This window comes from Apium graveolens, chromosome 4 (assembly GCF_009905375.1).
Source record: "Apium graveolens cultivar Ventura chromosome 4, ASM990537v1, whole genome shotgun sequence".
Classification (NCBI taxonomy): domain Eukaryota; kingdom Viridiplantae; phylum Streptophyta; class Magnoliopsida; order Apiales; family Apiaceae; genus Apium; species Apium graveolens.
Window position 1 is genome coordinate 281,174,321 of NC_133650.1, and position 18,788 is coordinate 281,193,108.

The 18,788-nt window shown below is 33.5% G+C and overlaps 2 protein-coding genes and 1 long non-coding RNA gene across 3 annotated transcripts; 1 reads left to right on the forward strand and 2 right to left on the reverse strand.

The window, feature by feature from the left end:
* Positions 1-13,308: 13,308 nt before the first annotated feature.
* LOC141721068 (uncharacterized) lies at positions 13,309-17,584 on the forward strand. Its single transcript, XR_012574644.1, has 3 exons — positions 13,309-13,570; positions 16,629-16,749; positions 17,448-17,584. It is a non-coding gene; the product is annotated as an uncharacterized LOC141721068 (long non-coding RNA).
* On the reverse strand, positions 14,478-15,962 carry LOC141721066 (uncharacterized). The gene has a single exon (XM_074523806.1). It carries the CDS (start codon positions 15,871-15,873, stop codon positions 14,497-14,499), a length of 1,377 nt encoding a protein of 458 aa, XP_074379907.1. The 5' UTR covers positions 15,874-15,962; the 3' UTR covers positions 14,478-14,496.
* On the reverse strand, positions 16,711-18,033 carry LOC141721067 (HVA22-like protein f). The gene is made up of 5 exons (XM_074523807.1): positions 17,929-18,033; positions 17,764-17,790; positions 17,462-17,584; positions 17,122-17,368; positions 16,711-16,933 (listed from the first exon to the last, which is right to left on the reverse strand). The coding sequence occupies exons 1-5, from the start codon at positions 17,973-17,975 to the stop codon at positions 16,907-16,909; spliced, it is 471 nt and encodes a 156-aa protein (XP_074379908.1). The 5' UTR covers positions 17,976-18,033; the 3' UTR covers positions 16,711-16,906.
* Positions 18,034-18,788: the final 755 nt, after the last annotated feature.

An 18,788-nucleotide genomic window follows, 5' to 3' on the forward strand; every position in this document is an offset into this window, starting at 1 on the left:
GAAATGAGCATGATGGGAAAGCTGAAGTTCTTTCTTGGATTACAAGTAAATCAAAGGTTAGATGGAACTTTTATTTGTCAATCCAAGTATCTCAAGGAACTCCTCAAAAAGTACAATCTAGAGGATTCTGCATCAGCAAGGACTCCGTCAACTACAGCTGTCAAGTTTGGACCATGTGAAAACTCCATTAAGGTAGATGTCACAAGCTACAGAGGTATGATTGGCTCGTTACTCTATCTTACTGCAAGTAGAGCAGATATTATGTATGCTACATGCTTATGTGCAAGGTTCCAAGCGGATCCTAGAGATATTCATCTCGTTGCTGTTAAGCGAATCTTAAGATATCTTAAGGGAACACCAAATCTAGGTATTTGGTACACTAAAGAATCTGGTTTTAACCTTGTTGGATATACAGATTCAGATTACGCAGGAAGTGTTGTTGATAGGAAAAGCACATCAGGCAGTTGTCAATTCCTAGGTAGCAGACTAGTCTCATGGTACAGCAAGAAACAGCAAACAGTTTCAAATTCAACGGCTGAGGCTGAATATATTGCTGCTAGAAGCTGCTGTGCTCAGATCTTGTGGATTAGGAACCAGCTACGAGACTATGGCTCTGTATTGAACAAAATTCCTATTTTATGTGATAATACAAGTGCAATAGCCATCACCAACAACCCTGTGCAGCACTCGAGGACAAAGCACATCGACATCAGGTATCATTTTATTAGAGAGCACGTCATGAATGGTACTGTTGGACTATTTTTTGTTCCAACAGAAGAACAAATAGCAGATATTTTCACTAAACCTCTTGAGGAATCCACATTTACCAAATTAGTTGGTAAATTGGGTATGTTGAATAGCTTTAGTGATTAAACTTGTGAATATCTGAAATCTGTTCTTGAGTGAATTTACAAATAAATTTTTCATAAATGAAAAATTCATTTGCAAATTTATTTTATCATTTTCCAATTTCCTGCTTATTTCTATGTAATTTTTATTATCTTATCTTATTTATTTACTCAACTTGTTAATTTTAATGTCTCAGAATATTTTATTTTCTCTAAAAATATTTTTCTATGAATTTTATTTGTTAAAATTCAAAAGAAATCTATTTTTGGACTGAAAATATTGTTATCTCTGAAATATTTTAATTATTTTAATTATGTAAATATTTTATGCCATATTCATTTCAGTTTTCTGTAATTGTAATATTTTCTATATTCTGTGTTTTTTATGTGTGTTTTTAACAGTTTTTATGTTAATTATTCAGTATATTTAAATACTCAATTTATTTTATAACTAGAATGACAATCGGCAAGACAATTGAAATTATCTTGCAGAAAGTCATTCTAGTACTAATACTGTTTATTTTTAAATCAGTTTAATTTTATAACTGGCAAGACAATCGGTATGACTATTGATTGTCATGCCAGTAATAAAATTAATATCAGATATATTATATTTTATTTTGTACTGGTATGACAATCGGTATGACTATCAGATTGTCATACCGGTTATATATTATTATTTGTTTTATTTGTTTGTTTTGTTTTTTGTTTTCTCAAAATTGCCTTGTATGACTATCGGTATGACAATCGGTAAGACTCTCCCGAATTGTCATACCAGTTGTCCTACTTAACATTTTTTTTTGTTTCTTTTACTTTTTATCAGTTCATTTCCTTTTTTTCAAAATCCAACAGTTATCTCTCTCTCTCTCTCTTCGACCAAACAACAATTCCATCGCCATTGTCTTCCTTGCTCGAGTTTTTACTCAGCAAACTAAAACATCACTCCTGATATATACATACATGTATATACATACAGGAGTGCTTCCAAATTTTTTTTAAATCTTTTGCACTTCGTTTTGTTCCCCTCAAAATCGTTTTGTGTTTGTTTGATTTTGGGTATTTTTATTTTAATTTCTGTTTTGTGTCTTGTGGTTTTTCAAATCTGCTTTTGTGAGTTAAGAATTTTAATGAGATACATTTCTTTCTAAATTTTTTGATTATAATTGATTTAATTCAAATTATTAAATTAATTTAATTAATTCAAATTTTCTTAATATTATTCTTAAAATTCTGAAAGTGTGTGTCTTATTATTATTTTTAAAATGGCTCTCAATTTCCAAATTATTTCGCATAATCTTGTTGGTTACTTTAATCCAGATAAATGTGATGTAGAAAAATTTAAGCCATAGATTAGATTTTTAAATGACCATTCGATTGTTAGCTCTGCTATTAAATCAAATGTGATTTTAAATGTTGATCTGCTCAGACTGATTTGCACAACCTCTACTGTGGCCGATGATGTTAAATCTTTTTCATTCACCGTGCAAACACACAGTATGTGGTTGATGAAATAGTCGTCAATCGAGCTTTAAATTTTCCTATGGACAATTTCTGTAATTTGCCCTCTGAAAATGATATTTCAAACTTTTTCCATGCTATTCACTATCAGGGGGTAATTAATTTAACCAAGTTATCAAAATCCAATTTGGTGTCTGAATGGGACATTTTCTTCTATACACTTTCTAAAGTGTTTGCCAACTGCACTAAATCCAACTTTCACAACATCACTTCCACTCTGCAGTATATTGGTCTTGCGGTTGTTTTCAATCAAAGGATCAATTTTGGCAAACTACTTTTACCCATTCTCTTGAGACGCCTCACTACTGCTTTACGTGATCATTCTACAAATCGTAGGGTCTCGTGTTACTATGCTCGTTTTCTCATGCTCATAGCAGAACATATTCTCTCACCTGAGCATAAAGCCCTTTTTGCTAACTCCACAGTAACCGAACCCCCTCCTGTAAGCAAAAAGATTTACACCCGCCAAGACACAACTTTCAAATTCATGCAAGTTCCAATACTTGTATCTGCTTTCATGGCCACTTATATTCCCTTACCTATCTTCAATCTTCCCGGTCATGAACAGCAAGCTCAACCTCCAGTGGTTCAAACCACCCAGGCTCAAGCATCAGATGCTCTTCCTCTACAGGTAATAGTTCCTCCAATTCAACCTATTCCTACTTTTGTTGAAAGACCCCCAGTGGTTGATAGGACTGACCATGAAGTTGTAGAACCACAGCTTCAATCCCATGTCACAGAGCCAAACACAGAGTCACAACCTATCTCAACCTCTCCCCCACTGTCTAAAATGTTGCCTAGAAGGTTAATAGGAAGTAGTTTGTTGGTGGATGTGAATGAACCCTCAGCTCTGCCTCCTCCGAAGAAAAGAAGAACATTTACTGAGGCATCTGAAAGCCCATCCTTGTCCTCCCAACAGGACATGGACTTTGAAATGGCCACTGAACAGTTACTAGAAACATCCTCTCAACAGGATGAATCTATTGAAATTCTCCATAGGGCCATGGCATCCTGTACTGAGTCAAGCACAATTCCATTACTCACAATGGAAGCATACAGACCAGTATATGATACTCAGGATACGGAGCGAGGAGTGCACATAGAGTCGGTTACAGTACCTGCCATAGTTACGGCAGAAGAGCAGCCACATGCTTCTGAGGGAAAATCTGACTCTCAGCCACCTTTAATAGAGTCATTTTCTCCCCTCCCAGATCCAACACCTCTGGCTCCCTCACGGGATTCTCCACTCGCAGATTTATCTGGAGAAAGTGGAGGGCAACTCGGTCAATCTATCCCTGAAGCAATTCAAACATCTATTTCACATGAAATGATAGGTTTGACTGAGGATCGGGACTCGCGAATTCCCATTGCACCACCACTAACCTCTCTTGAAGAGGATAGGGTGATTTTAAATGCAGGTACAGAAGATCAGCCTCAGAAAGACTCCTCACGAGCAATTATATTGAGAGATACACATGCACGTGAGTTGAGTGAATTAAACAGGAGAGATATTCAGATGAGCGCACACACAGACACAAACACTGAAAATCTGTTAGCTCAAATTGTTGATCTCAAGGAACAACTTGCAAAAAGTCAGGCTGAAGCTAAATTATTCAAAGCACAAGTGGTTGAACGGTCTTCTTCTTCCACCTCTGTCAATAATCAGCTGGCTCTTATCAGGACTGAAATATCAGATTTAAAGACATCTGTTGTACCAAAGCTTAACTCAATCCAAGAATCTCCAACGTTATCAGCTGACGACATTTCAAACTTCTGCTATCTACATACAAGAATGACTTCTCTTGAAGACTTGGTTGAAAATGAATCATTCACTAGATTCTTCCAGATTTCTGAAGATAGAGACGGGCATGGAACATCTGAATGAGGGGATGAAGCACCTGTACTACATGATCAAAAATTCTCACTGCCCTAAAGAAGAACAAAGGACTTTCTTTGAAGGGTCGTCTGGTGGAGGCTCAGGCTCGGGAGGTGATGGAGGTCATGGAAGATCTAAGGGAAAGTCTGTAGAGAATTCCTCAACTAAGGGGGAGAAGAAAGGGAGAAGTGATAAGGGAAAAGAAAAAGAGTCATTTGTTGGAGGCACAGGAAAGCCTGATGATATCTACTATAGTGGAGAACAGGATGACTTTGATATTTGTGACGTTCCCACTGAACCAGTCTTGGAAGATAAAGATGGTTTCTTTGAAGCTGAGGAGGAAAGTGATTTTGGAGAATGGGAAGAGGAAGCTCCAGTGGATCCTCTGTTTGAGAAAGAGTTTCAGCAGCAGCAGTCAGAGATAAAAAGAAAAGAAGCTGAACTCAAAAAGGCCTCCCAGATCATTGACATGAGGAAAGACATACAAAGAACAGAAACTCTTCAAAAGCAACATCTTCATGACATTAAAGCTCAAGAAAGGAGAAGAGATGTCAGACTGAAGATTGGTGAAAAATGGGATGAAGCTAGGAGAGTACTTGATATGCCTCAGGTGAGCACAAACAATGATAGACAGTTTTTATATCTTCTGGACAAGCTGGAGATCTCTAATCTAAACAATGACATGTACATGAATGCTATAAAGACTGAAGTCTCAAGGATCACAGCTGCCTTTGACAGATCCCTAAATGAGATGAGCATATTTGTATATTGTCAGAGCGAAGGATCTTTCAAGGTGTCACTTCATCTGTTTGAGAATCGTTCTTTGTCAGAGATTTGGGTTCTTCTCAACTAAGTCAAAAGAAGCTCAGAATTGAATGAAGTTCTTTGAGAAAGGCTCAAAGAGTTTGTCAGCAGGGCTAGTCCTCAAGTGGTCAACAATCCTCATCTAGTAAGATTCTTTAAGTCTGACTGTCTTCAAATCTGCCAGCTCGATTCACAATCTCTTAAAGACTACTCAGCTAAGCATCTGGTCTGGATGGAACATCACTTAAGAACTGCTGGATATTCATCCATGTTGAAAACTCAAGCAGCTGATCTGATTCAAGCTTATTGTGAAAAGAATATTAAAAGGTACAATCAACTCAAGAATAAGCTAAAGACAGTTGGAGTTCAACCAGTTAGACTAGACAGCTTCACTTCAGAAAAGGATCGTGTCTTTGACAAGGAGCTGCTTCAAGATTTAGAAGAAGGTGAAGTCAGAAGAGAGGACAACTAAATTCAATTAGCTTAAAACTCAATGTAATATGATTAGAGCTTTATGAATCAAGATAGACTAATGTAGTTATATGTTCAGGCTAGAGGAACATCTATCTTGTATTCACTTGTAAATTTCTTTTGGAATCTGGAAAATGTAAAATATAATCCAGAACTTTTCTGCTATTTACTTTGCATTACTGTTTATATCTTTTTCTTATTTGTTAGTTGAGTTATCCTTTAGGTATTTGTTGTTATTGTCTAACAAGAAAATAGGGGGAGATTGAAAGGCATATGTAATAGCCTATTTGTTTATTCGAGGATTTAACTCAACTCAAATAAGAATGTAATAAGTAAATAGTGGATCTATCATCAGAGAGATCTCACAGAGTAACATATGTCAAAGGATTAAGTAACATTGTTCAACTATAGACTTGATGACTTAATTCACTGGAAGAAGCTCAAGAAATTGATCAAGCCTCAGTGATATAAATCAAGATTGTGGATTTAATCAAGTGACAGAGATCTCGTCAGGGTATCAATTAATTACAAGAATTTAGTCTGAAGAAAATCAAGAGTATCAAGGTCAAGGCATGAAGAAACGTCACGGAAGTTAGTCACTCATGAATCAGACAGTACATCGAGTGTCAACATTGAAGTGGTGGAATTGATTCGTAATTGACAGTGATTTTCAGAAGATTTTCAGAGGAATGGTTGCTGCTCAAGATTGGTATTAATTCTCTATTAATTAATTAGCCATATAATTTAATTAAGAAAATAAATTAAATCTGCAAAGATTAATTTATTGATTAATTGAATTAATTGATTAATTAATTCAGAATTATTATTTGATTAAAATCTGTTTTAATCCAGCAAGACTATCTTTTATATTAGGAAGACAATCGGTATGACAATCAATAGTCATACCGAATGTCATGCTAGTTTATTTGGATTGTCTTGCCGAAAGTCCTACCAGTTCAAATGGATTGTCATGCCAGGTCATTTGATAGTCTTGCCGAAAGTCTTGCTGATTCAATTGGATTGTTTTGATTACTTAAACAACAGAAAGCAGATCATTTTTCAACAAGAACACAGCATTGAATATTCAACAGCAAAACACAGAACAAGAGAACCTGCAGAGAAATTATTGCAAACTACACAGATCATTTATTTCTAATATTTATTGTTAAATCCAATCCACTAGAAATACTTTTCTTGTTCTTGTGTAACTATCTAGCGGATCGAAATCCCTAGAACTTAATCTCAAATCGCTTTTAGCATTTGATCTTTTTATTGTAAAAATAGAAAAAGTTCATGTCGAATTTATTCTAGATTTATAATAATTGATTTGAGATTAATCCCTTGTAAACGATACCGTTGTTGTAACGCCTTTCAAGTTTAATAATAGTTTTATTTAACTTGAATTTTGTTTCACCTTTTTATTCCGCATGTTATTCGATTAAACGGTATTGTTTGTATTCAACCCCCCTTCTACAAACATATTGGGACCTAACACCACGCCACCACCACCTCATCGGAAAACCGAGGAAGGGTGGCGCCGGAAAAATACAAGGTGGCACAGGGGAGGAATTACCAAGCAGTAGACGGCAGACCCACAACCAAAAAGCAAGAAAAACCGAGAAAATAAAGACGAGGGAGAGTGAGAGATTTGAGAGAAGAGAGAGGTGTGAGAAGGGGAAACAACAGGGGTGGGGTGTGGGTTTCTATTATTTATTTATTATTATTTTATTTTTATTTTTATTTTCTTCTCTGCAATCAGCCATTGACACGTGTATAAAAACACTGCCACCCTTTTTCTTTGTTTGCCACGTACTAAAAAAATTAGTACAACCTTCCTGCAGCTCGATCCTGACCCGCCTTTTTAAAATTTAACGATCCATTTACGGGTAATTAAAACTCGAATATTAATAAAATATTTTATAACATATCACAAATAAGTAAAAGTTAATAAAAATAGGATTTTTTAAATTTTAAAATAATTCTTGAAACACAATTTATACCTGTTTTTAACGAATAAACGAAACAACGCGCAGGTGAAATTTATCTCAAAAATTACCAAAATAATTTTAAAAATTCTCGGAATATTCCAAACTTAATAAAATAAAATTTTCATAATTTTTGAAATATCTTGGAATTAAATATTGATTTTACAATTAAATAGAATCAGAAAATTATTTAAAATTAAATTATAAATAAAATATTGATTTCTAAATTTTATAAACTCCTAAAAATAATAAATGAAATTATAGAACAACAAAATTAATTTTAGAAACAATTTTAGCATTTTTTAGGAACAAATATTCAATAAAATCACTTTAAAATGAATTAAATGGATATAGCTCGATAATTGATTACAAAATTAATCTGCACGTACAACAAATCACAATCCATTTTTAATACAGCAACACACATAGCTGACAGAATCTTCACCTATTTTATTCATTTAATATTTCGATAATTATATTTACAAACCGGATCCGAAAATAGGTTACTTAGCCGCTAAGTAACTGAAAAGACGATACGATTTTAATACCAGAATTGGATAATTATCAAAACAAAGCTTTCTATAAAATACTTTATACGAAATTGAGGTAATAATGTCTCGCCTTTTGAGAGTATGGATTCTTATCGATAAATAAAATGATTTGCGTATCAAAAATTTCACACCGGGACTCGTACAGGTCAAACTGTACCCCAGATCGAAAAAGTCAAAACATGAAAAGTGTTCAGAATTATCAGATTAGGTTAGGAAGGAGTTTTCGGAAGAGTTTCGGGTTGTAAAAACGCAAAAACAATTGAAGTGGGACGATTTCTGATTTTAAAATAAATTTTATAATTATGTAAGAATAATCATTATTAATTCTATAAATTCTTATAAAATCACATAATAATCCAAAAATTACCAGAAAATACCAAAATTATCTAGATTTAATTATGGATAATTAAAATTACAATATCTAAATTTTATTAGAAATAAAAATCCAGAGATTAATATCAATTATCAACTAATTCACCAAAATTCAAATAAAATCACATAATAATTATTTATTGATAAAAATAAATACATAATATTTCCCGGGCGTTACATCTTCACTAGAGAACTCAGAGTTATCGACAAGTCAACATTCATTAGAGAACTCTGAGTTATCGATAAGTCAAATTCCACTAGAGAACTCAGAGATGTCGATAAGTCAAAATTTACTAGAGAACTCTGTGTATCGACAAGTCAAATTTGACTAGAGAACTCTGAGTTATCGATAAGTCCATAAGCCACTAGAGAACTCTGAGATATCGATAAGTCAAAGTGAAGATATGAAGACTAGAGATCTCTACAAGCCAAATTCTCTTATAGAGAACTCAGAGTCTTCTACAAGTCAAATTTACTATGGAGTATTAGAGATCTCGATAAGGCAATATACTTGTTGAGATGTCAAGTTCTCTATAGACCAAATGGAGATCTCGAGGTAAAATCTCAAAGTACAAAATTGCAGACCAGTTCAATATCCAAGATCTACAATCAACAAACAATCCAAACAGCTGGATTGACAAGTCTACAAAAAGTAGCTTGAAGGATGTGCAAGATCAATGGTGAAGATTAACTGACAAAGAAAGATCAAAGTAAACACAGGATGCTAAGATATGCTAAGCCAGAAATGGAATATACACTTTTCCTAAAATGGAAATGACAAGTGACAGTTTACTAAAGTTAATAGCATGTCTTATTGTACACTGTGTAAACCAGCAATTAACTAAATTATAAAGTTAACACTGGTCCTTTAGTCAGTTGAAACAAATTAGATAGAAAATTTTGTAACTCTTTCAAGAAGAAGCTAAGTTCTTTATCAACAAAGAGCCTAGAAATTTTGTAGCAAAACATTCTTAATTTTAATATAAAATTAAGTGATTTTTGAAAAGATTTGTGTTCTTTATTACTGCATGTTTAATTTCTGCAGTAACATATTTCATTACAAGATCCAATTTACTTTGTTCAACCAGAAAAAGAATTCAAGAAAAGCATAAAAAACAGTAAAACACATTCACGCCCCCCCCCTCTGTGTGTTATTCATTTCCTAACATCAATCATTAAAAAGAATTATTGAATTGAACTTATCTCATTTTAACTAAAAACCAAAGGTTAGTTTGCTGATCAGTCACGCACTAACCCCGAACATGGCACACAGTCTTGTTCTCTATACTGGATCTATTGCACACTTTGACCTACAATTGACCACGAATCTGGTCCATATATTTTATAAAAATAATCCAATTCTAATTATTCAATTCAAATAAAACATTCATTTCCATAAACGGAATCATAATCAATGGTTATAGAAACATTTAACTTAAACAACATTTGCATTTGATAATCAAATCCTGTATAAAAGAGTTTTAACTTTATAATAAAAAGGTTGGTATTTATGATAAGAAATCAAGTATACAAGGGTGTGTATTCATTGAATGAAAGGTATCTGGTGATTTTGAAGTGGTATTGTATGTGTTCATAGAATATGATAAAGTGTTTGGCTTTTCAGAATGTGAAGGTAAAAGGAAATCATGGGTTTCATTCTCAGAAGTAAAGATTTATCAGATGTGGTTCACAACATAAACATGATACCATAATCTAAAATAAAACATCGCAATATAAGCAACATATATGAGAAAGGATTTAGAAAACTTGCCTTAAGTTTGATTCTAAACTCACAACTCAGTCTCATACTTCATACTTCACAATCTATGCATATCATAACTCACATATAACCTTTAACTATACTCTATCCACATCACATCATTGCTTTCTGACTTATTCTTTATTCGCTTTGCGACACCATTGGACCTTCTGCACGTCTTCAATATTGCACGTCTCGTACGGATCCTTTACGAGAATAAAACAATACTATAATCATTAAACAGTCTATCGATTTTAACTTATAACTATCAAACCCCGTATCTATAACCCTTCGCATATACTTATCACGTATATCGATAAACACTTAACACATAATCAAAAGTCAACCTATGCAACCCTTCTGATTTATCAATTACCAGATAACACATAATCATGCTTTGACTCTACCTTACAGTCAAACCATTTTAAACACAATATTCTATAAATCAACAAAGAAATGACCAAATGTTATATTAAATTATATGAAATAAAAAATAAATACATTATTTATACACATATGTACGATTTATAATTCACGATTAATTATTGTGTGACATATATCATATACTCTCACTGTCACATAGGTTGTTAACATCGTTAGGGGAGTTTGTTGAGCAAATTAATTCATATGACAATTAAACCCCTCCATCAATATCTATATAATATTTAATTCACATCGTCATTCATTTATTAAAAAATTATCAATTGTTGTATTAATATGTGCATACATATATACATACAATAAATACATACATGTATATAAATTAATACACGGACATACACACACGAACATACATACTCGTATATTATTATTTGTCATCAATCTAACCTCGTCCTCCAACATAATGAAATGGTGAAATATCATATTAAATTCAATAAAATAAAAAATGAAATAAACTATTTATATAGATATGTACGATTTATACTTCACTATTAATCATTCTATGAAATATCTCATATATTTTCACTGTCCCACAATTTGTTACTATCGTTGTTAGACATAGAGATTAAATCATGAATTATGTTAAAGACAAATTAAGTAAGCGGGGGTAAATTTTGAATCCATTGTAAAGATAATATGTTATTTTAGAAAATGTTAACAATCTGTTGGAACATCCCAAAATAGAAAGATATTGGACTTACACTACAATGAGTAAACTTACAGTACTGACGTCAATTGCCTATATAGTATGACCCATCAATCACATTTGTAACACATAAACATATTAAATAATTAAAATATAAATTAATAATTATTTTATATTTAGAGTGGTTGATATACATCAGTCACATATAATCACTTGTATTCATTTTACTTTCAAAGCATTAATATTACAAATATCATTTAATTATGAACTGGCAAAAAATGTATACCAACATAATTTATTACTGTATGCGAATGCACTATTGCAAACATACCTCAATCACTCGTACTCATATGCATAAACAAATAAATTACTCATTCATTAGATAACAACATAAATATATCGTCAACAATTACAGTAAAAATAGTTTCAATTAGCACAATTTAGAGTATGTACGTGCATTGCACGGGTTATAGAGCTAGTTAATATAAATACAATCACACATATTAAGTTTTAATTTAATATTCTGACCTAGTAATTAGGTCTATTATGATTATGTACTTGGTACGAGACTATTTAGATGATTTGAACTGCTTACGTAAAGTATTATTAGTGAGAGGATTGGTGACTTAGTAGGGAAAATATACGAGTAAATTATAAAAATTATGATTCTTTTTTTAAAATGGTATCACATAAAATCAAAAATATTTAATGGTACCAAATAACAAATTTAGTTGTACAATGGTATCATTTGGGAAATTCTATAAATTTATATTATTCAACTAACGTTCTTAACAGAATATCATGTAGATGAAGTGCAAAGGTACAATTTGGAAGTAATAATAAATAAATTAGGGCCCATTTTTTCATTTCGGTCTGAACTCTCTCGAAAGATGAAACGGTCAGCCCCTTATTTTTTTATCGGGGGAACCCGCAGCCGCTACTCTTCGGTTGCGCAATGGATAAACCCCACGAGCTAACGTAATAGTCACGTGAACCAAGGTAAACCGCATTTAAGCGACATACTCCAACTCGGGAGGTAAAATCATAAATTCTCCTCCCGTGAGATTCGAACCTGTGACTAAGAGGATAGTTATTCCCTGTTTAACCAGCTAAGCCAACTTTTGCGGGCCGGCCAACACCTTATTTAGAGTACCTATCATTTTTTTTGCCAAAAGGTATGCTCAAATGATATGTTATTTATCAATTAAATATAATAAAATTTAAAATATAATTGTTATACTAATATAAGTTAGTTGATAGTAATAACCGAATACCATCATAATATTCATTTACATTAATAATTTTTTAGATATTCGAATATATATAAATATTTTAGAATTATATTTGTTATTTTTAAATATTTCTAACATTAAAATAATTATTAAAAAAAATTAGTAAAAAAATATGTCAAATCATATAAAGACATGATGCCGGCCTATATGACATGCACCCTACCCTTATTACAAGACTGATAATTAAGCTTTGTGAAAACTTAGGTTACACGTTGGTTTGATAGACAAAGAGCCGTGGTTGCTGCAGACATTAATGGTGTTCAAGGGGAACCAAGAACTGTCCCCTGCCCACGTGAGCCTCTGCAACTTTATCTTCACAAGTTTGTTCTTGTTCCTTTCTGTTTTGTGTGTCCATGTGTGTTTAGCGTGTGTTTTCCTTTTTACCAAGTTCAAGATTACTAGTAAAAATACAGTGATACAGTGTTCAAACGAGAATCAACCTGTCTATGCAAGAACAACCAACAGTGTTCTATATAGCAATTTATGTCCGTGTTTTTCAAATTTTCGCCCGAATCATAAATATCCGAATAACAATATTTCGCATAATGTATCTGTATTATAATTTTGGCCCTAATCATATATGCTCGAGTATTGAAACAAGATTTGCATAATACTGTCCATCTGCAGGACTATCTTATATGGAAAGGCCCTAGACAATGACTAATATGTCTGTGACTATACCATGCGAAATACACAGTAAATATTGAAAATGAACCTGGAATGGATACAAGGGGTAAAGTCGAAACAGATACTGAGAAATAATAGTGGTGCAAATTAAACAATCTGGTAAAGTTGAAAATGGTGATTGAATGTGTCTTTGAAATGTGGGATCCAATGGTTCAGTAAGTGTCCTTTTCTTCAGTTTATTCAAGACCTTGTTTCTTCATGTGGTGCAGTACTTCCCACCTAATAAAACTCCCACTTCTTTACTTGAGTTTTCTGATTCAAGTGCCCAAACTGCCGTTTCAAACAGTCACTTGCCTCCCGTTGAGATTCTGAAACAAAAGGTACTCTGTTGTCCCACGCCATTTCATTTTATTTTCTCAATTTTGAACTAGTTTCATCATTGTTTTCAACTTTGGCTGACTGTTCTTTTCCATATTATCATGTAGTACATGCACAACCATGTGATGAAAGTTTAGTAACCGCTAGAAGTTCGATCACAGAAATTTAAATTCTCACTCTTTTACGCACATTGGTCTGTTTTTAGCGAGAGGGAGAGGAGGTATACACTGTTTTGTTGTTTTGTTCAGATCTTATTTAGGGGAGAGTTTATCAGTAATGTCGCTACAATATTAGACACAATTAAGGCATGCTTCGCTGTATTAACTGAAAATTTTAGTTATCAAGCTTCCTTCAGTGTGCTGTGTATTAGAACAATAAGAGTAACATAATATAGGAACAAGAAGGATGTTAGATGTGCATTTCTAACTTTTGCCCAAGTCTTAGGTACAGATGTTACATTTCTCCAGACCTAGTCCCCTACCATAAGTTAAAAAGATAGTGCCTGAGCTTGCTGCTCCCTCCCTGTAAAAGCACGGAAAAGAATCAAAATAAAAGGTCATGTATACTAGAAATTATTGTTTTTTCTCTTCAAAGAGTTTCTTCCTAACCAATCTACTTTTAAATGATCGATCAAACATAACACTATAATTTATCGAGACCATTATACACATTTTTTAGGTGTGTTACGTATATTTTCGATACTCTATATTTATAAGTATAAAGGGAGGGAATACATATTTAAATCATAACATTGGTCACTGGGAGGAGGGAGTCTTGCCACTATTAATGAATCCTGGTAAACATTTTTGTTAAATTAAACTCCTATAATATGTCTGATCAAACAGACACTAAAGCTGAAAATGCTGGACTGCAGGAATAGAACTGTTGACAAAGTAAATTACTAAGGAATAGTCAAGAAGTGAAATCTTCAAATTTGAAATACCATCTGGCCCAAATACAAAAGAAAGAAAGCATTTAGAAGAATGAATAATTTGGTAAAACAATGTGAGGGAGCTTTAGAATGCTTTGGTGGCTTGATCAAAGAAGCAGTTTTGTTGTTTCCACAAATATTAACTCCAATTCTTTTGACGCCATATGCTTCAGCTGGACTCATGCACAACCCTGGATTGCCACTGAGATCCAAGTTCTTACCCAACCTCTGAAAGAATGTTGATGTAAAAGGTACCTGACCACCTAAATAATTTCTGCTTAAATTAAGGTGATATATATGAGAGAGATTGCCAAAGCCAACCGGTATTTCGCCAGTTAATCGGTTGTTTTGAAGTGATAGACTGCTTAAATTTAAGAGCTGTGAAAAGATTGGTGGTATTGTGCCTGAGTACCCAGAATTAGCAAGCCTCAGCTCTTGCAGTTTACGTAACTGACCAAACTCTTCCGGCAGTGGTATGAACATTGGATTATCATCCATGATAAAGTACTGTAAACTTTGCAACTTTGCTAAGCCTTTAGGGATGTTTCCCTTCAATCTGTTGTTGCTCAAAGCCAAAAAAACTAGTGAATTTAGCTTTCCAATACTAGTAGGTAGGCTTCCTGTGAGTAAGTTTGAGCTTAAGTCTAGCTTTTGAAGCATACCCATTTTGCCAATTGTGTCCGGGATCAGTTTAGTGAGTGAATTATAGCTTAAATCAAGAACAATAAGGTTTGTTAGACCGCCGAACTGGTTTGGTAATATCCCAGACAAGAAGTTGTAGCTCAAATCAAGATGCTCGAGAGAAGTTAGGCTGCAAATTTCTTTAGGAATCGACCCAGTGAGGCGATTTTGTGACAATGTTAGGATTCGAAGGGACTTTAAGGAAGATATTTGAGGAGGAATTGGGCCAATTAAGGCCAGATTAGAATGCAAGCTGAGCTGTTGTAGTTTTGAGTTAGAGAGTTTGTTTTGTGAAATGGTGAGTATGGTTTTTGTATGAGTGAAACATTGGGAGAAAAAAGCAGATTGAAGATAGGGAAGATCAAATATTTGTGACGGAAATGTGGATTTGAGCTTGCATTTTGGATTTGGAGGTGAACCGAAGTCAAGTCTAGTGACATGAAGGTGACTATCATTTCCAGGTTTGCATTCAATCCCCATCCAGGATGAGCCAGGCTTACAAGGATTTGGATTGGTGATTCTCCAGGGTTTATCAGAAGACATGCTATCCATGATCTTAAACAGAGTCTCTAGTTCAGCTGGTTCCATGCTGTTTGGCTGCAGATTCTTGTTTGCATGTTGCTGATTGGTGGAAGATATGGAAAGAAATGAAATGAAGAGCAGGAAGACTGGGAGTGCTAATGAACAGTGCATTGTGTGAGACTTGAGATGTGTGTAAGTGATAAGTTGCAGTAACAAACAGCAGGTAGGAGCTGATTTAGAAGTGTGTTTTTTCCAATTAACATTTGAATTTTGTGTGAGTTTTGAAAGCTATAATTGACATGGGGTCACAACATTTAGTGGCAACATGAAGCCAAAAAGTACCATAATTACAAAAAATTGATAACTTTTCATAGAAACAGAGGAGAAAGAAGTGGCAAGAAATATACAGGACATGTTTTAACTTTATTTGACATTATGAAAATTGTGTAACATGAAACTATACAAGAAGTGGAAAGATATGTAACTGTTGAAAATCAGAGATAATGTCCCATTCCATATGTGACTAGCACAGTGGCTGAACTAGAGCTCAAATAGACAAAGTTCCACCAATTAACAAAAATCAGTGAGGACTATAAATTATTCAATGATATTCAAAAATCAACCGGTAGTCTATTAAAATACTTCTTCATTATTTTTCAAGATCAGCCGAGGTTTTAGTTGGCCAAGTCCTTCCATGGTTCGGCTACTGATTAGCACATTCTATAACACGATTGCTAATCTTGAAAGAGAAGAGATTGTTTATGCATCATGAGTTTGCCCATCATATACAGATAGAACTGCATATATGTTCAGTCAGTTGCAGATGAGTATTGTATCAGATAACTGTTTATTTAAGGATAATTGTATGATCCATCTTTACTTGTTCTAATTGATATCATATGATCCATATTTTCTTATTGTTGCAGTAATAAACTTAAAGACCATGACAGATAGCTATGGCAACTGGTCCAGGGCTTTGGGACACATTTTATGTAGAAGCACACAACAAACTTAATATAATATCATCAAATTTCTGGTGGCAAAAAGGTAAGATGCATTATCCTTTTGCCTGTCTTCACATGAGACTATATATTGTAACTATTTTGTATACATTTAAGTGATCATTTGAATTTACATGGAAGAAAAATAGAGTCCATCCGATGTATATGTCTGTGTACATAATGCGTTTAATGTAGTCCTTCTGTCAGTGCTTCTTTGCTTCTTTCTCAGCCTGCAACCAGTATGGTAGAAAAGAACCATTATATGAAAATTTAGCATAGCATTAAAAAATAATGTTAATTTAGCATCACCGTTAAATATATGTGTATATAGCATGCACAATGCGTCATACTTAAAGGACATAATTGTTAGGAGTAGTATATATCTGTAGGCAGACGATCTGTGATAATTTTTACATACCGCTTTGACAACCCGATCGAAGGCATCAGGTCCATATTTGTCAATGTAACGTTCAACGGACTTTCTTGCATCAAGGCTCATCATCTGCAGAACTTTCCTCTGACCTTCTGGATGTACCGAGCTAACATAGCCACCAATTTTTACATATTTCCTCACGAAATTCTCATAGATGTAGGCCGCACCATTGAACATGGGTAGCACCAACCACATGCAAAACACTAGTTTCATGTATGGCCAGAATGGTAGCCTGCATATTAGAACATGAAATCAAATTTATTGGGATTTTGTTGCCACAGATACGTATAATAGTAATGCTAATGTGACAGGTGGAATCATGTACCATTGAAGAACTTTCCAGCAAGAGAGCTCGAAGAGAGTTATCAAGGAATATAAAACCCAATACGTTAGCCACTGTTGATCATCTAGCGTTGAAGGACTCTCTATTGCTCGCATTGATGCATACCTGTAGACATATACATTAATTTCACAATTTTCTATGATTTAGGCCTTGATGTAGTAGTACCCTGGAACTTGTAATTAGATGGGGTATATAGAAACAGACTGAGGCATGTAAAATTAGGTTCAACAGTAATACATAATTTATTGTTTATGTGTGATATGACTAGTTAAAGTTTAACTTACAGAGGAAAAAGAAGCATCATCCCAGGCCTGCATGTGTGTGAAAGAAAACACAAAAGTTAGTTGCATTCCTCAATAGAATGAGTACCTGTACTTGAATAAATTCATATTACTTCATATAAATGAAATCTTTTATATGATAGTATTACGCAACAGGAAATTAAGTACCCAACAAGTGTATCCAAATGTGTAGCCAATGCTCCAAGAACGCCCATCCTGAATGTAACTGAAATTTTTAATCTCTAGCGCTGTGAGTTTGGTAGTAATCTGGAGATCATGTACATATAGAAATTGGAATAAGCCGAGGTTAATTTAAGAAATGGAGGAAAGAATATAAGTTAGATAGCCGCAAGTCTACCTTTCTTGCTGCAATGGCAAAAGAGGAGACCTGATTAACAAGGTAAAAAGAATCAACTAAACCACAAGGAGAAGGTAAGATCAATAATAATCATTTTGCCTAGCTGTTGAATCCAATCCCATTTGTTGCAATGTAATTCACTATCATAATGTGGAACTGTCCTATAGTTTTCTTGCTTCGCTTGTACCACTCACTCCTAAAGTAACAGCCACAAAAGCTGCATTGACATGGAAATGTAATACCCAACAGACCAACATTGATGTAAGAAGCAACGTCTTAATGTAGTAAAAATCAAAGTTATATCAATCTTTTATGGATGCCATTGAGGCATTCTGCTAAGGGTTTTTTTTCTTATTGTGTACATTTTTTATTTTTTTATAAAGTTAACATTGCTAAGATATGAATATTACCATCCAAATAAATCTCACATCTAACAAACAATTAACTTAATATTATATTATATCAATTTAGAGCACAACTTTTCTCATAAGGAATTTACCAAATTGACAAAAAAAAATTGTCAGGACACGAATTTATTGTACATAACATCCTTGCTTAATTTAAATTTCTTATTACATAAATACATCCTCTTTTTTTATCAATTTTTTTATTATTTTAATTTTTGACTAAATAAAATATTGGTTTATATTATTTATGTGTCTTCTTTTTA